General features: G+C 40.7%; 1 protein-coding gene across 4 annotated transcripts in view; it reads right to left on the reverse strand.

Moving 5' to 3' along the window:
- Positions 1 to 16,724: 16,724 nt before the first annotated feature.
- The window catches only part of Eogt (EGF domain specific O-linked N-acetylglucosamine transferase), a 39,650-nt gene continuing 34,357 nt past the window's right edge, over positions 16,725 to 22,017 (reverse strand). For all 4 annotated transcript variants that reach the window (XM_023713322.1, XM_023713324.1, XM_004629486.2 and 1 more), the window contains exons 15-18: positions 21,315 to 21,376; positions 19,978 to 20,097; positions 19,252 to 19,354; positions 16,725 to 18,745 (exon numbers count right to left, since the gene is read on the reverse strand). In XM_023713322.1, the coding sequence (XP_023569090.1) occupies positions 18,599 to 18,745; positions 19,252 to 19,354; positions 19,978 to 20,097; positions 21,315 to 21,376 (432 nt within the window). In that variant the 3' untranslated portion in view covers positions 16,725 to 18,598. The remainder of the gene's footprint in view (positions 18,746 to 19,251; positions 19,355 to 19,977; positions 20,098 to 21,314; positions 21,377 to 22,017) is intronic.

Below are 22,017 nucleotides of genomic sequence, written 5' to 3' on the forward strand. Positions count from 1 at the left end.
TTCTTTCTACTAAGGATCACAAGACACCTTGAATTCTCTGTCCACCCACTTTTTCAAAGGCGTTGGGAAGGAAAAAAATGCAAGATTGGTGTTCATTTAAATTTGTACAAATTAATTTAATTACCCTGAAGAAAACTGGTACCAGATCACCAGACTTCTGAGCAACGGATGCAAATTTTGTAATTTAATTTACTAACCAGGGAATGGGAAAAATGTTTAAAAGCTAGTGAGCTGTGGGCAACCATCCTAGGAAGTCTGTACCTGCTACGTATCAGTCTGGGCATCCTCTACGTGTTCTCCACCAAAATCAGTCTTATCCATTTTTTCTGTAAGGGTTTTAGATAAACATAAGGTAAAAGGAGAGATGGAAACAAACTTCTATTCTTTTGCAAAGAATCGAAATACTAAATAACCAAAGATAACTGATAAAAAAGCTTCTTAATCAGCATGTGGAGAGTCAGAGTAATTGAGATTCATCTTAATGTAACTTAAAATGATAAGTACACTCATTAACATTGTATATTTAACACTATTTTAATATTGATGTCAGTTTAAAACTTTAATTTTACAATAAAATTCTATTTAAATTAAACTGTATTTGCAGAGTGCTTTACAATTCTATTTAAATTCAACTATATTTGTAGAGTGCTTTATAATTTATGAAGTGCATTCACATATATTATCTCACTTGAGCCCTAAAATAATTCTGAGAAGAAGGAATGGCAGGTATTATTATCTTCAATTTACAGACATATAGATCTTTCTGGCTTAATGGAAAATTCAGCTGACAACAAAATGTTTTACAAAGATGGATCTGGAGGGCGTGTGGCCCTGACACCTGCTTGGGCTCTCCACTGTTGCATAAACAACCCAACACTTAATGCCTTAAAACAACAACCATTTCACTGGGTCTCACAACGTGGTAGGATGGGAAGGAAACGACACTTGACTGAGTGGTGCTCCTATTCTCCACATCCCAGAACTCCTTAAAGATGCCTAAAACTGCACATAGCACTGAACCTTTTATACACTATGTTTTTTCCTATATATACACACCTATGATTCAGTTTATCAAGTAAGAACAGTAAGACATTAACAATGACTAATAAAAATATACTGCAATAAAAGTTATTTAAAACTTAAAATTATTGATTTTCAGAATTCCCCATTCAATATTTTGAGCTGACCATAAGTAACTGAACTCCTGGAGAAAGAAGCTGTAGTCACACCAGGGAAAATGGCTCACTGGAAGGACATCAGCAGAATACACCATCCGTGAGTTTGCCTATGTCCGCTGCCATTTTCTGCTGTGTTTGCTCCTATTCATTCCTCTGGCTTTGAGAACTATTGCAATGCCAGTGCGATCTATCCTCTGAGCTCCAAGAACAAGAGGCTACCATGTACCCTCCACCTAAATATGGTTCAGGCATTCAAACACGACACATCCAGAATGGAACTCACCTTTCTTCCACCGAAAGCTGCCTCTCTCCCCGCCTTTGCTACTTCACAAGCACACGATCTCTTCTCTGCCTTGTAAACCTCCATCCTGATGACTTTGACCTCTTCTTTAGCCTCACTTTCTGCATCAAATTTACAATCAAGGCCCCCGGATTCTCCCGGCTCATGTCTGCTTACTTCATGCCACACCCATTGCCACTTCTCTGCTACCTGGCCTCTGCACTCTTCTTACTATTCCCCACACCTCCTGTCTTGCTTCCCTACAATCCACAGTGACCTTTCTAAAATCCAAATAGGATTATGTCACTTCCCATTTTAGTTGGAAGGCACACTGTTGAGGATAAATCTAAACTCTTCGATGTGAATTTATAAATTGTGTTCTTGTGTGATTTGATCTGAAGACACAAAATGCCCTCCTGCCCTAACACATTACTGTGGCAAGCACTGACAATAAAATGTCCATTGTATCCATTTCTTCTACTTAAGCAGCTGAAGCCCTTGCTAATGACAAATGCTAACTAAGGGGAGTATCCCCAATGAACATCTAATAGCAATTGACTCCTTTGCACAAGTAATTCATCAAAGGATCTCTGTGGCTATTCAGTTCTTTGGGAATAGGTCACAAGAAAGATAAGATTTCAGAAAAACACAAGGATTGTCTAAGTCTCTGGATCCATTTCTGATGCATGACCATCAAAATAATTTATTGAGGGCATGAATTATGCACCCATCTGAAAAGACTGTATTGTGACATTATCTGGATGCCAGTTTTTGGATGGCATTAGTGGCTATGCAGTTAATATTGATTGTCAACTTGATTGAATTAGGAGATACTTGAAGAAGAGGTTGGGTTGTGAGGGCACTAACCTCATTGGTGGTTAACCTGTTGATGAGCCCATAGCAGAATACACTAGCAGGAAGTGGGGGCTACTTGGAGAAAACTAATCACAGAGACTGTCCTTGGGGACTGCGTCTGGTCCCTGGCCTCTTCCTCTCTGGTTCTTTCCAACCTGTTCTGCATCCCCATAGCCATGAGCTAAGCAGCTTGCTCCTCTGTGACCATCCACCATTATATCTCAGCCTTGGAGCCAGCCAAACAGCCTGAATCCATGAGCCAAAATAAGCCTTCCCAGTTGTGAGTGGTAGGCATTTTGTCCCAGCAAGGGAAACCTAACAGAAGTGTGTCTTGTAAACAGAACGGCATAAATTGCCATAGAGCTTTAATTTCAAACTCATCTAACCATCTTCATTTGATAAAATTAGGGCAGTGAGTTAACCAATCAAATCTCCCCCTAAAAAAATAAGTTCCCAAGGGCAACTTAAATGAAGCGATCACATAAGCATTAATGGCATCAATAATATCAATCTCACTGGAAATGCACCCATCAAGCAAGCCTTGAAAATGGCCTCTACATACATAACCTTCTCATTATAATAACACTTATTACAATTATAGGGTTTGCCCTTTACCAGGCTTATAGTCTTGAAATTCAAGTTCTGTCTCCTCTACTGATGCATCACTTTGCCAAGGTCCTATCCTATTACTAAGAATTAAGCAAGAACATGTGGCTGCCCCCATCAGAAAATTTACATCCTTACCTCCTCTGCACTTGGACTATTGGCTATTGCTGCTGGCTCGCCTCACAATATTTCTCATGTCCCCCCCCACCCCGCTTTTTTTTTTTTTTTTTTTTTTTTTTTTTTTGTGGTACAAGGGATTGAATTCAGAACCTTGCATTTGCCAGGCAAGCATTTATTCTACTGCGCTATTTCCCCAATCCCTGTTTTTTCTAACATACCTTCCACATTTCCCTTCTTCATCTTTCCTAACAGCTTCTTAAGCCCCTACATCTTACCACTCAGCTTTTCAAAGTTCCAGTGTGCCAATTGCCTGTAACATCTAAATTCTAGTGATGACAGTTCACATTTTTTATCACTTTTATGTTATGGCATCTAAACGATTTCCTACAATACTCAAAACATTACTATGGTATGTAGTATTACTATGATACATTAATATGATACATCTCCTGTAGGCTAGGAAACTGAGGCTTAAACAAGTCAAGAATTTTGCTGAAGCCCTATAATTAATCAGTAGTTTATTAAGATATTTTTATAATGCTAAAGTGAAGAATTAAATGGTTTGAGACTTGTCACTTAAAATCTCCTTTTTCTACACCAAAATAGTGATGAATAAATGATATGATGTTGAAGATTTGCTTCAAAACAATCCAGCGCAACACAGGTACAGTGTGGATGAAACAGAAATTGCTGTGGTAAGGGCGTAGGGAGAAAGGAGCTCTTCTTTACGTTAGTGAGTGTGTGGTTTAGCACAGTCGCTGTGGACATCAGTACGGTGATATCTCAAAAACCTAAACATGCAGCTAACATTTGACCCAGCTATGCCAATCCTCAGTGTATACCCAAACAAATTAAAGTCAGCACACTTCACAATAACTAAGCAATGGAAATAGCTAGGGGCCCGTCAGTAGATGAATGACTAAAGACAATGCAACATGTATGTACAAGAGACTGGGATCCACCAGGAAGCAAAACCAAAATCATGTCTTTTGCTGGAAAACAGATAAAATTGAAGATCATCTTAAATGACATATGCCAGATGCAGACAAATATCACATTCTCTCCCTTTCATATGTAAAATATAAAAGTAAATAAAGAGAGACGACATAAAAGTAGAAGGAAGACTATTAGAGAACAGACAGGGAACAAAGGGAAGAGGGAGAGATGAGAATGAGGACCTCAGAGAGGTAGAAATGATCAAAGTATGTTATGTACATAAGAATAATATGCACTAATCAAAAATATTTAACACAGAGTCACCGTGAACTGATGCTGGGGGCCATGCTGAGCGACGGGTGCCTGAGTATCTGTTGCAGTATATTTGAAACTCACTGAAGTGTTTCTTTAGTGTCATCTTTTTCACACTAACAATCCAGGGCTACAGATCACTACTTGCTCTTTGGTGTTTGTGGATAATTTTAAGGATGCTTCATTGTATGTCCAGATTTATGAACACATAATTTGGGAAGAGGATTCCAGCTTTAAAATACAAAGGTCTCATTTTTTGCACACAAGTTTATCTCCTAGACCTTTGTAATACCATGGCATACTTATCTTAGCAGAAGAAACAATTAGCCAGGTACTGTGTCCAACTGCATGGAGTTATCTTTTAATTAACCTGTGTAGCCTTTTTTACTTAGTTTGAGCAGTGACAGCCACTTGGGCTATCTGAATAATGCACACCATTGCTTTTATTGGGTTTATTCAGTCAAAAACAATCATTTCTGTTCCTGGCCCAGGTTTCTTTCTGGTCAGGCATGAATCATGTGATGACATCCATGTTGCACCTTCCCTTCCTGAGCAGAATACTCAGGACTGCACTTCACTATATGAACGCAGACTGAGCTCACACATGCTCATTTCAAAATGTTTCTGTATCAAATCTAATTTGCAACTGTACTCTAAGATCCTTCCATTAAGTTACAGCATCTAGGGCCAGGGAAATAGCTCAGTAGAACAAGTGCTTGCCTGGCAAGTGCAAGGGCCTGAGTTCAATCCCCAGTTCTGCCAAAAAAAAAAAAAGATACAGCATCTAGTGTTGTGGACAGGAGGAGCATAGTAAGTTCCTGACTTATAAACAAGTTCAATTCTGAGAAAATGTTCCTAAATTGGATTCATTTGTAAGTCCAACAAAATAAGTCACATGCTTTTGACACAAATAGACAATGTATATCACTTGCACTTCCTGGCTTCTCCATATCATTGCTGCTTTTTAGCTCGCTCTGAGGCATCCTGGGCTCTGACCAAGCACTGTGCTCCTGTACACTGTCATGCTGGACAGTAAGCACACAGTGGCATGACCATGACAGTGCCTGGGATTTGTTCACATTGATTACTTGCAATCAAAACGCATGCATATCCAGCAGTATTTGCAACTCAAATATTCCTAAGTCGAGGACTTAGAGTAGTTGGATACTTGCACACCTATTGAAGAGTTAGATTAAAAAGTGCCACTTTCTGCATGGAAATTCCTAAGTATGTAACCAACCAACTAACTGTCCATATAGTAGTGCCCTATCTAGGACTTTATCCCAAGGGATATACCTGGATGGATGTACAAAGATGTATATGCAAAGATACCCAAGACAGTGGGTATAAAATATTACGCAGTTAGAAAGAATCTAACTTTGACTCAGTGAAGTTATCTGCAGACATTAAAAGTGTTGGTGTAGGGCCTTTGCTGGATAGATCAGTTGTTTAAAGTGCCGCTTGGGCAAATGCAGTCAGGCGCATAGGACTGCAGTTCAATTCCCAGCTCCAGAAGCGGCACCAGACCTGCCAATAAGGCACCCTGAAGCAGCCCCCACCCCCCGCAAAAAAACAAAACTCCTTCTCAAAAGTATTGATGTAAATATTTTTATGAGAATGACAACATGGATGTCCATTAAATCCTATTCATAAGAAGTATGCTAGGGCAGTCAATAGTTCAGCAGATTAAAGCGCCAGCAAGCAGGCACTGGGGCCAGGGGTTTGATCCCTAGGCCTGCTGTGCCAGATCATCCCCCGGGGCACAATGAGATGCCAATTGAGACTGGGCATGGTGGCCTGTGCCTGTAATCCCAGCTCTTGGGAGGCTATAAACAGGAGAATCACTGAGCCTGATCTAGTAGTGAGACCCTGAAAACCCCGACCTTGCTCTAAAAATATAAAAAAGAAAAACTTAAGTATGTTATCCAGAAATATTTAATTATGATTATATGAGCTATATACACATACATAATGGTTAGCCAAGCATGAAAAGAGTTCTATGTGTATCTCTGTGTATGCAATTTGTGTGTACCATGCTTGAGGCCTATTGAAACAGCCTAGGTCTGGAGTGATAAAAACGATGATTTCCCTGAAGTGATTATTCCCATACCCTTTCTCATATATGTATACAGTGAAATACCACTACATGTAGTAGCTACATAAGAAATACTTTTTAAAAATGAAAGTAATGGATAAAAACTATTCAGTCGAAATGTTTCAAGTGTTCAGATAAAAGGAAAGTAAGATAACTTGGAAATGATGTATAAAGCCATAGGGGAGCATTGTTTCAATAAAGAAAAGCTTTTCAGTATTAATTATTGAATAGAAATGATGGAAAAGGTAATAGGAAAAGAAGCAGAGAAAAGAGCAGAGAGTCGCTGTGAAGTTAAGGATAACATCCCATGCTGAGTCTGCCTGTAAGGAATGAGATACGTACTTCCACCCCAAAGCAGTGAAAGATTGTACCACAATTTTTTCCATTGTTTAAGATTTTTGCTGTGCCAGAGCTTCATGGTGTTCCTATGACATGCCAGTTGTTATGTGCTGACTGCTAAAATAACCCTTCACACTAGGTGCCGGGGAGATGGCTCAGTAGAATAAGTGCTTCCCTGGCAAGCGTAAGGGCCTGAGTTCAATCCCTGGTTCCACAAAAACAACAATAACAACAACAAAAAAAAACAAGCTAATAACCCTTTACACTAAGTCTCTCCAAACAGTGGCTCATGGGAGCACAAGGTCTTGCCCAAGGTCATACAACAGGCAGCCTGTAAACTGAGATGCCTCTCCATTTAAAAGAAAAAAGAGGAGAGACCCATAAAAGCTCAAAGATAGGCTGTGTCCATGTTATTTTGGTGGCCAAACCACATGTTGGAAATATCTAGGTAGAATTCTCTGAAGAAGAATGGGATCAAGCTGAGGGGTACAAGCAGCAATAGAGAGGATATTTTTAGGAATGAGAAGTAAGCTTTTGTGATTGTAAATTATTCAGCCTAGATGTTTACAATATGCAATTTAGCTTCAGGCCAATATTAACTTCCATTCCTATTACTATCAGATTAATTGCATTTTGTTGCTTTTTCTAAATACACTTCAAATCAGGAAACCTATAATTCTGCAGTTAGTCATTAAAGTAGCAGTGGATTTGCAAATGTGTTAACTGAAGCCCATCTTCAAAATAAAATAAAAACCCAGAGCTCCTTTTTTGTATAATAAACAGGGCATTAATAAGTAACTAGAAAATCATTTGAAACATTCTTCAGATAACAAAAAAAAAAAAAAAATCAAGGAGACAATGATTGTAAGAACTTGGGTGAATTTGCAGTTTATTAATGCACCTATAGAATCATAGGAAATAGTTGTAAATTCTGTATAAAGATAAATTGGAATTAAAGGGAAGTTAGTATTATCTAATAAATTTCAAATACTACAATATCAAAAAAATCATACTTCCTCTGCACTACCGAGGTTACATATAAATGTGTGTGTGTGCATTTATTCTTCATTTTCAGTGTTCTCCATGGTTTCATGCCTTTACATGCAGCTAGTATCAAATACATTTTCACAGCTAATCAATAAAACACAGTTTACATCAAATGACCAGAGAGTTGTCAATTTTTAAAAATCCCAGCCTCTCTTGTGGATTGCTGACTTCAAAGACATGCATTAAGATTATTAAGCAAGTAATGATTGATTTATTACATAACATTAAGAAATGTTTTCTTTGAAGCACAAATTAAAAGGTCATGCATGCCCGGATTTTCCTTCAGGTTGATAGTTTAAAATGCAGAATAGATAATATTGCTGGCTGTGAAGGACACATGAAGGGGATTTGAAAGTGACTCCTTTCTGGGCAGTATTTTAATGAAATGCTTAATATTCTACAGTGGATTAATGAGGCTCTTCTCTATTTTCAAACAATGGGTGAACAATTAAGACCCAATCCCGAGAACAAATTGGTGTCTCTGCTATTTTGATTGTATTTAAAATGACCATTGCTGTAGCAACGGGGTTAGAAAATAACCATTTACATCAAGCAATTCAGTAGAGATACTCAGAGGAGGGAAATGTGGCAGCTGCTATTCCTAGAAATAAAGCTGACACTTTAGGATGAAAGCAATTTGACCAACCACAGCCTCGACATGCGTCGCGCCATGCTAAGACATCACCCAACACGCGTGCCCTGGTGAGAACGGCCCCTGGGAAGCCAGCGGACTGCGCAGTTTCTCATCCTGGATTCAGAATACTCAGGAGAGAAGAACAGGTACAGATCTTTGAAGAGGTCAGACTTGAGAATGAAGGAAATTAATTAGTCCCATGTGGGAAGAAAAACCATACATCCAGTGTGGAAAGTAAGCTCTAGATAGAGATAAACTAGGAAAAATTGTTCTTCCAATGAAACACAAAGGCCAATCCAGGGCTACCCTAAACACCTGTGTGTCCTACATAATCAAGAACTATAGTGTTTACCAAGCCTGCCTAACAGTGTAAACAGAAAAATAAATCTTTCTGTTTATTGTCAATGAGGATGAAAACACTAAGGCAGTCAATGCGAATGAATTTTTCTTTATGCCCAAGCGTCATACAAGGCAAGGGAAATCTTCTTACACTTGTGAATTCTATGTTTACCTCAATACCTTCTTGGTGGACCATTCTTTCTAATTCTGCTTCTCAGAGTTCCAATCTTTCCTTCATAGGTCACGAAGTTATTTTGCTCACTATCTGTGAAAACTTCTACAACTTAGTCTCTCTCATCCCCAAAAGAAAAGTCTATATGGCCAAATTGATGGGATGAAATAATAGACTTAAAGAATAATTCATTACACTATCAAGATCTTGGCATGCCAATTGCTGCAAAGACTATTTTGAGCTGTCAGTTCTAAAGCACATATTTTTTCATTGACGGACATGCCAAGTGCTTGATGGAATAATGAATTGTTCAGATTGACATCACTGTCGCAAGCAACCCTCAGGCTCCATGAAGCATTTTTTCAGAGCTGATGAATAATGTTGCTGCTCTTTCCGTGGTGTGTAAAGCTGTGATAAGGTCAAGCTCAGGGACTTCCTGAAGAAGACAAGGGTTCAAAAGTAGAGAAGAGAACGGGGTATGATTTAGAGGCTGATCAGACATGACTGCAATATACACCATTAACATCTCAATTAAAAATGTTTGGCTGGATATTTTGACACAATTGAAAAAAAAATTTCAAGTATTCTATTTTCTTGCTTGGGAAAGATTTTGGTTTTGTATATTATTTGTTTGTGTGTCTTTTGTGTTATTTTATTTACTTTTTAATTCTGTTTTGGAGATATCTGCATCTGCATTCAATTTAGAAGCCCCAACTCCTGAGGCTCAGAGAACAAACAAAAGACAAAGTGCTTGGTTAAGGGTGACTGGCTTTGGGATATGACCCCTCAGATTTTTAGGTGTGTCTCAGTGGGTCATAGATTCGTGGGCTCCAGATCTGTGTCTGACCCAGTTTCTTCATCTCTGGTCCTGTGCTCTGGCCCTAGGATGTCAGCCCATCACTGCCTCAAGCACTCTGTGGCTGCAGGGTCCCAGTAGCCACTGTCAGTGTAACATTGCAGATTAAAGTCTGTCACCTGCACTAAGATTTCTCTGATACATGAGAGCCCAGGACTTGGGCTCCTCATGAATGTCTATCTCTTCTCGCTTCTCCATTGCCTGAGGTCTCATCGGGTGCTGGACATTGAGTGAGTTATCTTGCATTTCCCTGAGAATCACCTTTCCTGATCACTCTACCCTCTAGTCTACAGCACTTTCTGTGGCTGCAAGCACATTTCTTCCTTTCAGGGCCCTTACCTCAGTTAATCCTTCTGTACCTCTGGTTAATCTCAGTCTCCCCTTTTCCCTCACCACCCTGCCCCTAGCAATACACCTTATACATAGAATGATGCAAAAAAAATCGTAACAAACATCTGAGGTTAGTTCACTTCATAGCCCAGCCACAGAGACTGGGCTCAGGAAATTTAGGAGGTTTTTATTAGGTTTTCTGGCAATTAGCAGCAGTACCCAGGCTGTGTTGGGTCATAGCTATATTTTCACTTCCCTACCAAGCACTGCTCCTCAGAACTTTGAGGAGCCCCTGGAATTCCCATAAGAGTTCAAGGGCATGTACTTAGCAAATGTCATTACTTACAGAAGACTCTTAGTAGAAGATAAGCAACCTCAGTGGCTGGAACACATATAATCCACATCATAATCTGGGTTCTCCTCCAAGGGCCGGGAAGGGACACCAACATAACAATATTTTTCCACAGAGCTCCAGATGTGTCCCGTTTAGTTCTACCAAGAAAGCAGACTTTTATACCACAGACTTTTCAATGTCAATATTGGAATTAAAAAGGAGAAATACAAAGAGAGGCAAAATATAACAACTTTCCAAGCTGACGCCCCTTTTCACAAGTCCAAAAGCAAAGCTGTGACAGAATGGGCACCCTTTTCTAGATATTACTTTTATTCCCTTGTCCTCAGATTTATCGCCTGTACCACAGAGCACCCACCATAAAACTCCTCTTTCCAATAGACTGTTATTTGAATTGCAAAAACAAGCCTATCCAAGAACACATCATCAAGTAAAAAGTAAATATGATAGAATTACAAAGCAATTTATTTGCATAAAGATGCCTGACAAGTCAAGCCAAGATTTTATCCTGGAATCTGCTGATGGTCCTGTGAGACACTCCATCATCCCATCTGACTTTTAGCTCTACAGGAAAGCAGAAGTCATGACATGCTCACATGCTAGAGGAGGGAAAACTCCAGGCCCATTTCCACAAGGTAACCATAAACATTTCTCAAAGCATCTTGTGTCAGTTCTCTCCCTGAACACTTGGTTGTCACCTGCATTTTTGAAAAATGATACATAGACAAAGGTATATTTCCAATGAATTTACATTTTTCTGTCATTGTAGAAGTGCTCTTTTTGTGAATCAGGACCTGCCCTTTTTTTCCCCCCCCATTTTCCACCTACCATAAGAGTTTGCAGGTTTGCTATACAGCAGAATGTGTATTTATTTCATTAGTTTTTCCATTCTCTTCTTCATCCTGCCTCCTTTTTAGCTGGCTTTCAAATGCTAAGGATGGCCTTTGCTTGCCTTGCCTTAGGTTTGTTCAATATGTCCCTAGTACCTCTTTGATTTCATCTGCTTTACTTACATGTCCATAGCAGCTGAGCTTCAGGCTTTCTCTAGGGACTTGCAACAGTCACCTATAACTTCATCTTCTACTTGCTGGTTACTCATGCAGCTGCCTCAGAACACCCTGGCCTGAATTTGCTGGCAGCTTTATTTAATACACTGCTCAACTTAGATTTCCACTCAATACAATGGGTATGTCAAAGGAATTGTGTCCCTGCAGTCAGTCTATTGTCCAGCTTTCTCTGGAAACTACAATTGCCTTCCACCTACACTTGTCCTGCTGATTGGTGAGCTGAACTTGAGAGGCAACAGCATCCATGTCGCTGGCTGACACTAAACCTGGAGTAACACAGTCACATTCACATCCTCAACTTCAGATAGCCTCCATCTCCAGGGTGGTGTGTGGGGATTGTAAGTACAGCATTGTAATGCTGTATTAGTGAAGATCTTTCAGACTGTAAGAGATAATCTACTTCCCAACCTGAGTGTACAAGTATCTGAAAAGTGGCTCGTAATAGCATCTCTCATAGGAAGACCCAATAGCTCAGGTCTGGTGTCTCTGTGCCAGGGTTTGGCATTCACTTCATCAAATGAGAAATGTACCAAACTAAAACCATCTCAGGGGATCATTTGTTTTACCTTTGGTATTGCAGCATCCAGATTGGCTCAGCTGTTGATCCTCAGACCCATCACCTGAGCCCAAGTAGCACAACTGTTTTAATCCATCAAAAGACGCAGCTCACCAGAGCAACCCCGTCCCCTCTGGTGGGCTGGCGTGAGCATCTGCCCTGCTCACAGCCCCGTCCAGAGGCAGACACTTGCAATACCAATTCTCATACCTCCTGAGAAAATAATTCTATGGTTAAATAAACATGAGCACGGTGCACATTCTAGCTTCCTGCTCAGAGACTCATAATGAAACTACGATACCAAATTGCTGAAAAGTCCGCAATAAATTCTGTTTATCTTGGGGCAACATTTCCCAAGTAACTCATTTTTCATACAACATCCTATTGACACCAGCGCAAGATACTTTGGCAGATGCTGACCTAGACCTCCCGGACTGCCCGCTGCCTCCAGCTTTGTTAGTCTCCTAAACCAGCAGTTCCTGATCACTCTAGGCCAGAACCATCTAGGGACAGATGGTTCCAGAATCATGTAGGACCAGACATTCTGAGCTATTTGATCTGGAGATGAAAATTAAATGCTCTGGGGCAGCTGAGTTAGCTCAGCAGACTAAGCACCTGCTTAGGCAAGCACAAGGACCCGGGTTCGATCCCCTGCACCACATGCTGCACTGGCCCCACCCCCAGGCATGCTAAGCCAGCCACCGAGAGGTTGCTGGGGAGGTTGAAAACAGAAGGATCACCATGAGTCTGAGCTGTGTAATGAGACCCTGTACCAAATACATGAAAATGAAAAATAAAAAGGAAAAGTTTTTTTCTCTAGGTACAAAACCCAAAATAATAATTCTCTATGCCATCAAATAATAATAGCATTTACTAAACACATGCTATGCACCAGACACTAAACCAAGTGTGGCTTTTTTATTACATTCTTAAGTGAACCTGCCTGCTATGTATTGACACCAGTGTGTAAATAAGAAAATGGAAGCTCCATGAACTAGGCAGCAGCCCATGGTCATGCAGTGTGATGCTGCAAGACTAAAGACTTCGAACCTTCTGGTTTCTGTGCTCCTGCATTTGCTCTGCCTTTCTCTGGCTATGAATGCCCCCAAATTCTGGGCCTGGATGCCAAAAGGAGACTGCCTGGGTCGTGCCCTGGTAGTGTCATTTCTCACCCTTCTCTGCCTAACAGCACTCCTCAATTCATGTCTTGTCATCCAAGGGTTCTGACTTTCCATGAACTCCGCTGCCTAGTTTGGTTCCACTCAAAATAAAATGATCATAGCAGTTATACCCATGATACCTTAAAAGTGAGATCACCATGACACGGCAATTGGCTTCTGGAAGAGTGAAAGTGCTCTCAGTAGGCTCTGAACAGAGGTTCTGTCCCAGCTCCCTTCTCCAGCAAGTCAAGGGCACACATCCCACCCATGGCTCTGCCACAGGGAGCCCCGTCCAGGGAGCCAGCCCTTGTCCCCCTGACAGTCAGGAGGTAATACACAGCTCGCGGGTGCTAACTGCCCTTCATATGTCTACACTTAAACCTGAAAAGTGCTCATATAATTTTCCTACATTCTTTCAAATCAGAAATGGAAAAAAAAAAATTGATCACACACAGACACCAAGTGTTACTCTCAGTACTCAGGTGCCAGGATCTAAGCTAAGATTCATATAGGGAGCTGCGGGCCCAGAGATGGTTTGCAAAGGCTTTCCTGCCACCTTGTGGTCGAAAGGGTGCTACTGTCCAAAGCATGTAAATGCTAAACCCAGCAACTGCTTCTGCTCTTTTTCTTTTTTTAAATAGTATTTTAAATGCTTTATTAAAATTGCGAGCATTAACAAGTTAAAGACAAAGCCCATGCGTTAGGCTTTGCCAGAAATATAAGCGTGTTAAAAGAGTTGAGGTGGACACAGCTGCAGATGGACTGACAGCGACACAGGTGACAATTGGTATCCAATGCATGGGGTGTCTTCTTCAGGTGATGGTAAAAGGCAGGACCCAAAAGGGGAACCTTGCAGACACTGTAGGAGTAGGACACAGGGAAGAGAAGATAGCAGGCCACACCAGGGCATGGAAGGCCAGACAGGTGCCTGCGGTAAGATGGTGGTGACCTTTAGGAGCTGCAAAATTGGGGACACAGGGGACAGTGACAAGCACCCGAGGAGTACCCAATTCAGTGAGGAAAAAAATATGGAGCAGGTGGGTATCCAGAAGAATGGGCAGTAATTTGGGGCACCTCAAAGTCTTTTGGATCTCGTGCCAATTCACTTGTGTTCTCCACAAGTGAATTCTGACAGTTTTGCTCTTTGGGTTTCTGTCCAACGTTCCAAATGGCCCATTCTCCAGCTGCTGGCTAAGTGGTCCTCTGTGTGGAGTTGGACTGACATGTACCATCCCCCAAGATGATGCCAGCCCCATCACCAGGACCCAGAAGCCATGGGCCTCTAAATTGCTAGTTAGACCTCATGCAGGGGGGCTGCACTGGGAGCAAAAGGTGGGGGTGAGATAGACAACCACCCAGCCGCCTGGTTGCTCTCTTTGTTTCAGACAAGAATGGTTACCCCATCTTCCCACGTACCCCAGTAAACAAGAGAAAAGAGGCAGTAGAGGATTCTAGAAATGGCTTTGGTGAACACTGGCTATTTTAAATGACAGAGTTCTCCAAGGCAAGCATGGCTGAGATGATTTCCTTGTGTCCTCCTAGTTGAGAAGCAGCAAATATTTTTCAAATTTCCTCTGTATTGTCTGTTTCAAGAAAAACTACTTGGAAACTGCAAGAAAGGGCCTACCTAGCCTGAGGGATGACTTTCTCCGCTCCCTTTCCCTGTATGCACACAACTGATTTTTCTTCCTCACCCCTCATCCTTCCTTCCTTGTATCACATACAAACATTCCTGTTTAAATTCTTTTACCAAAAAAGTCCTATATTCAATCCATCTGCAACCTACTGACGATGTGACTTTTAGTGAGTTCCTTAACTTCTCTGCTCTCCATTTAGACATCTAAAAGATGCTCTTTAAAGTTTTGAAAAATACTGCACAGGTGAGAGAACAATTAACAATACTCAACAGAGATCATATAAGATCTATGAAAAATTAAAATACTAAATACTATGCAGCCAAAAACTGTGCTGCCCCTGCCTCTTGTGTTCTACAACTTTAAGCTTGTGGTATCATCTATATGCATTCTTTAGAAAAAAAATTAGAAATAAAACCAGAACCTAATGAAGATGTACGACCAGTTCATAGGAAGCAGAAGGGAGACAGGACCAAGTTAAAGAATGCTTCTCACCATGCAGCAGCAGCAGACACTGCAGTGTCCCAGATGTTCCCTGTGCCCGTGCTGCATCCCCACACCTGGCTCCACCCCAGCTGCAAAGGCTGGCGTCAGTGGGTCTTTGCTGAGCTCTTCTCCCCTCACCTGATGCACTGCTCTCCAACAGCCCCATGCTGGGCCTTACTGATAGGGACAACCTCTGCCTGCTTCTGGGACCCACGGAGAGATGCCCAATTCCACAGCACCTCTGTGGTCCCACCTACTGCAGCTGAGCAGCTCGGCTCCTTTCTGTCCAAGCCAGAGCTCCTATTTCCTCCCAGGTGCTGAGCCCTGAGCAGAGTCCCCTCGGGCACTCGCCTGTATGTACATCATGCCCTTAGACAGTACTCTACAGTCTGTCCCAGCAGGCCAGCTGGAGTTACCCTGCCCAAGGCCACGACAGGTCCAGACTGCCTTGACAACATCCCTTCAGTGGCCCTCATCTCACTCAAGACCAGGACAAGAGCCACCTGCTATTCCACCCCATTGCCTCTGCAACCTTACCTGCTCTCCCGTGACCACACCAGCTGTACCAGCTTCCTTGGTGTCCCTCAAGGCCACATTCTGTCTTCCTCAGTGGCTCTGTGCCCTTCTCCTTCCTCCCACTTAATTCAAATGTCATATCTTCCATGAGGCCTCAGGTGACACTATGCTCAAGTGTGCAGGACCCCACCCAACTTCACATCCCTCTTTCCTGTTTCACTTTTCTCCACAGTACCTATCCCAATCAAGCATACTACATAGTTCAATTACTGATGTTGTTTAGTATGTCTCCTCCCCCAGAATGTAAGCTCCATGAGGACGAGGACCCCCATACTGAATCCCCAGAACCTAGAACAGTGCCTGCTGCACAGAAGTGGCTCGATCAACATGCACTGAATGAGCAAGTAAGGGAATGAATAGAAGGCTGTGCAGTAGAGCCCGAAGCCTGGGATCATTAGGGAAGTCCCGGCTCCCTAATTCTTACATCATTCTGGTAAAGACTGTGCAATGTAACATCCAGGAAAGCACTAGATAAAAAGCTGGTATATAGGCCGGCAAGATAGCTCAGCGGTCTAACATGCATGCTTAGGCAAGCTTAGGCAAGCATATAGGGACTGTGGTTTGATCCCTGGTACCAAATGATGTGCCAGCCCTGCCCCCAGGGTAGGCTGAGCTGGCCACACACACACAAAAAAAAAATTGGTATATATATAAATATATTTATTCAATTGAACTGAATTTTTCATCAGTAAGCTATTTAATTTGTATAGTCTACAGGATACCAGATTGGGCAGGGGGAAACAAGTACAGTCTATAACACTCAGGCACAGAGAACTCTGAAAATAGTTCAGATATTTAAATGAAATACAAAAAGATTTATTCCAAAACCATGTACAAAATGTACAAATTATGAAATGTATCCCCCTTTAAGACTTAATAAAAAGCAGTCTTTCCATTTTAAATGTTTTAACAATTCAAAGACCTTCATTTGATTCTACCAAAAATGTCCAATACAAGTTAAATACATAAATTGTCAGATGTATTTTCTTATTTATATAAAATGTATCTTCTTTAATACCAATTATTCAAATATAGTTTTATTATAAAAATGTTCTCAATTTCTGAATCCTCCATAGTTTATGGAACCATATTTCTATATGCTTCTGAAAATGAGGTAAGAAGATAAATAATAAAACTTTTTCCAGACAAATTTTCAGATGTTTATGCCCCACTGACTCAAAGTGCAAATTAGCTTTTACAGTTTTTCTCATAGGGAATATTTCCCAGCGATTACTTACTGTTCTACACTAAGAACAGCAGCAATACCTGTTATTTAAAAATTCATAATGTTATCAATCTTTTTGTATAGGTTTAGGATCCAAATCAAAGCTTTTCCTAGAGTGATACACTATTTTTTTGCTGTTCTTGTTTTTGAGGAACCAAGGATTGAACTCAGGCCCTTGCACTTTCCAGGGAAGCACTTATTCTACTGAGCCATCTCCCCGACTCCCACTATTTTTCTTTCAGATATTTTAATAAATATTACTACACTCTAGAAATCTACACATAATCCTTTAACACAAGGATCAGCGAAGATCCAGACATATTTTGTTACTAACTGGGGTCACTCAAGTGGTAGTGAAATGTAAACCTCTCAATGGGCAGTATAACACATGGTTTCTAATATCTAAATTGAAAGTTCCTACACAGTAAGAAACGAATCCTATTCAAAAAGCAGGACTATGATTTAGATATTCTTTTTAAACACTGGCACTTTCTTATAGCTTTTCATTTTGACTGGATAATTCATATGTCTTCATTTTTAGAGTCCTAACTTTTTATAAGGAAAAGTTCTCTTCATGTGGCTACTTTGAAGTTCATACAATCAAAGACTAGGGTACTTCCGTCCTAATAGAGGTAGATACCTACATATTGTATGCAGTTGCAAATGCTTGAACAAAATAAGCCACTGTTTCATATAGAAATTCAACACAAATACTTTTTATAGCTAAAAAAAGTCAGTGGAATCCAGCTACAAAATACACAACAGATTACTGCAGAAGGTCCCCATTGGTTCATATGACATGTAGCTACTGTATTTTGGGAGCACATGATTTGAATATGAAATCTGTGGATATAAATTATACAGCAGCATGCAAATAATCTGGCACTGACTAAACACTGATCTGTAACATGGTCCTGTAGCTTGAGAATCACAATGTGTATTTGTGTGTGTGTGTGTGTGTGTGTGTGTGTGTGTGTGTGTGTGTGGTGCATGTTTTCTCCCCCCTCCCCATAATCAGTGTTAGGAACAGATTATGGCAAATAAAATGGAAGATTTGGAGATATATATATATATATATATCATAAACAAGTGGAAACACTCTGGAATTGCAATCACACATTTTACAGAACCATTTACAAATTCTAAAGCTGAGAAAATTGAAAACTTTGGTATTCTTAAAAAGAAAGTTCGGTTATACAAGGGAGCCTCTGCCCAGTTTTAACTATAAAAACTAAATTTTTTCAGTGCAAAAATATTATAGCCATTGATAAATACCAACGACATAACAACCATACAAAACACATAAAGACCATGTAACACAAAATATCCCGAGGGTATCTTTTGGTGTAGAAAAGGTCATTTGCATTAGGACAGAGCAGCTTGTTGAGCGTGTGAGGGTGTGAGGGTTTGGAGGGTCTCCTCCCAAAGCCAGATGCAGCACGCCTACAGTTCATCACGTCGCTTCTTAGAGGGCCACTTTGGGTGCTGCAGGACGTGATCCGCAGCCTCAAGGACGAGCGACATGAATTCCTCCACATCAAAAGAATAGTTGGTGAATTTGGGGTGCTCCCCCAGGGTTGGGTGGTGGCCCTGCAAAGCCAAACCAGAGCACAAATCCTTCAGATGCTAGGGACGTGGTAGAAGAGCAAGAACTTTATTTTACTTTGGCTAAGGCAATCATCTTAACTCACTGTAAGCACGAGAGGTTGGCAAGCATTTTCTAGAAACAGGCTCTCACTAGGCTCTCACTCACAGTACAGCCCTGCTCCTGAAGTGCACAAGCAGTCACAGACAATATACAAACACATGTCTGAACTTTCTAGGAGAACTTTATTTACAAAAACAGATGGGGGGGTCAGGTTTGTACCTGAGGGTACAGTTTGCTGATTCCTGGTGTATCTAATCTGTTAGATCTTTCTATGCCCAAACTTCACAAAGCAGTCTTAACAACATTAAAATCTTCAATTTGCAAATATAAACTACAACAACCCATTTTCCATGGTAGAAGAGTTTATCTTTGGGTAGAAGCTCAGTGATCATTTCTAATTTTAAACCCTGTCCGTGTAACAAGGTGAGCTTTGTGATTGAACTTTTACCTTGTCCTGAGGAAAGACTTTGCTCTGTCTCCGCCAAGTGATGTAATGAACACCTCTGAGCCTGGCCAAGTCTAGGTAACAGCGCTCATCTTCACAGTTGTATCTAAAGACAAAGACAGGTATCAGCATGAGGCTTCTGTCCAGGGTTTGGGCAAAATCTACCATTCTCTGGGGGGAAAACACACCTCTAATATATGTTCCTGGAAGGGTTTTTTTTTTTGTGAAGACTGAGAAAAATCAAAATTAAAAATATTCTGGGGCTCAATGGTAAAGTGTTCACCTCTGTGTGAGGCCCTCAGCTCCATGTCTAGCACTGCAAAGAACTTTTTAAAAAATATATAAAAATATATTTTTAAAAAATCTTGTAAGAATTTTATGTTAACTTTACAAAAAAGTATAAGAACAAGGACTGGAGGGGACTGACCTTATTGACGGGTCTTTCCTCAGTGCTACCTATGAACTGACATCACCTCACAGGATATCATGCCTGTATGCTTGTGGAAGGAGGATGCGGTGCAGCACATACAAGGCTGTACAAGTGCTCCCTTCCTCCGTTCTCCTATCCTTCTCTCGCTTCCTCTAGGAGAAATGAGTTAAGATAAAACACAGTTCCCTGACTACATCTCTAATATGTACTGTTTTAAAATGTCTTATATAGCATTGGAAGTTTATAATAACCTTAAAATACTAAGTTACCCATGTGGAAAACTGCCCCTAAACACTTACAGTTCAAAGATCACTGCCCAGTCCGGAAGGAAAAGTAAATGGGTGAGACCAGCTCCGTGCATTCCAATGAATATGTCTGTATTGTGTGTTATCCTGAGTTGATCTAAAAACCCAAGTTCTCTGTAATATGTAGAATAATACAAGAGAGACAACGAGAAGGAAGAAGGCTTACATTGTGTTAGCTCATGAATCATGGTCACAATATTTATGAAAGTATATTTGCCAATTTAAATCAAATTCCATGTCTATATGTTTTGCCTAGTTAAGTACACCCTACTAAATAATAACTCATTTTTTAATAGTTTAACTTTTTTCTATGTTAATGCATTTACCTTTTTAGATTTAAGTATACAGTGGTATCTTATTTCATAAACACCTATTTGCAAATAATGTGATTCACAAAGAGAAATGTTTGCAAAAATTTTGTTTTTGTTTGTGTCTTTTCCCTACAAACACAAACATGACCATCTTTTTTTTTTTTTTTTTTTTTTTTTGTACTTTTAGTACAGGGTCTACAGAGTCTCACTGTGTAGATCGGGCTCATAGTGATCCTCCTGTTTACAGCCTCCCAAGTGCTAGGATAATAGGCCTATGCCACCACACCCAGTCTCATTCACTGTCTCAGGGTGCCCTAGGGGTGGGGTCAGCACGGCAGGCCCAGGAATTGAATCCCTGGCCCTTGCATCTGCCTAAGCAGGCCCTTTATAACATGACCATCTTCTCCAAAATCACAGAATATATTAAGTTCATGAATTGAGGCACCACTGTTCTTATTTGTAAGGGGGAACTTCAGTAGGTATCTGAAATGGGAAAGCACAATGACTTCAACAAAACAGGTATGTGACACTCAATGAAGGGGGTAATACTGGATTGAGGATGTGTGGTACTGGACCAGTCCACTGACTGGATTAGCATGGTTCTGGGTATGGCTGAATGGATTTACTAAAGACAGAAGACCTACCCTGGCTCTGAGTGGCACCAGCCAATAGTCTAAATGGTATAAAAAGGAAAAGGGAGGCTCGCTGCTGCTGCTTCCTGCCTGTCCAGTTGCTATAAACCATTTCTCCTGTGCCAGGCCCCTTTGCCATATCACTCTGCCTTGTACCCAGCTAATGATGAGCTGAAACTCTACAAGTTGAGCTAAAATAAAACTTTGCTCCTTTAGCTTAAGGGTATTGGGTATTTTATCCCAGCAATGAGAAAGTAACTGAGAGGGGCGGTGTCTACTTCTAGGTATAGAAGTACCTACAGCTCCCCCTGGAAAAATGCTTTCTGGCCACCATTAACTCAATCAAGCAAAACGAAGCACTGTTTACCTCAGTGTGTTTTTCACTTACTTGTACTTGTAATCAACAATCTGGACTTCAAATGTGGATACTGTTTTCAGTGCATTCACAAGCTAAGAAAAAAAGAAAGAAAAACATTTAAAATTTCTTTTCCATTCTTCTGTTTCATTTTTCCTTTATAAATATTATACTTTCTTTTTTTTTCATAGAACATTTTTTAGATGTTAAGTCTTCTTTGGTTCTACTGCTCACAATCTTATTGGAGTTCAACTGCCAGCACCACCCCTAAGCAAACAACTCTAATGCCCCCAAATCCTGAAGCCTTAGGTGGCCATGAGGCTGAAAAGAACAGCTGATGGAAAAAAGTGCTCAGCTCAGCAACACACTGAGTTGCTAGTTTTTCCTTCAAATTGCTACATACATCTGTTAAACATCTACAATGTTCCAGGCATTGTGCTAAGACTTTTCTTCCTGTGCTTTGCATCATTCACATAAACCACTAGCACTGTGTACCTATCTGCTGAAAACACTTAAGTCTTAGAAGAAAAACATTTTTGTGTGAGATAGCAGAAGTGTAAAATAAGAACCCAAGTGTATAATAGGTAGTGTAAAACAGGAAGAAGATGTTCAAATGGGGAAGGGAATAAGAAAGAGGGGAGGGGGAAGGGAAAAAAGGTGAGAAAAGGAAAACATGGAAACAAAGCTTTTGTGAATGGAGAGGAGAAGAGAGGAGAGGAGAGGAGAGGAGAGGAGA

Source organism: Octodon degus, unplaced genomic scaffold (assembly GCF_000260255.1).
Source record: "Octodon degus isolate 3935 unplaced genomic scaffold, OctDeg1.0 scaffold00030, whole genome shotgun sequence".
NCBI classification, from domain to species: domain Eukaryota; kingdom Metazoa; phylum Chordata; class Mammalia; order Rodentia; family Octodontidae; genus Octodon; species Octodon degus.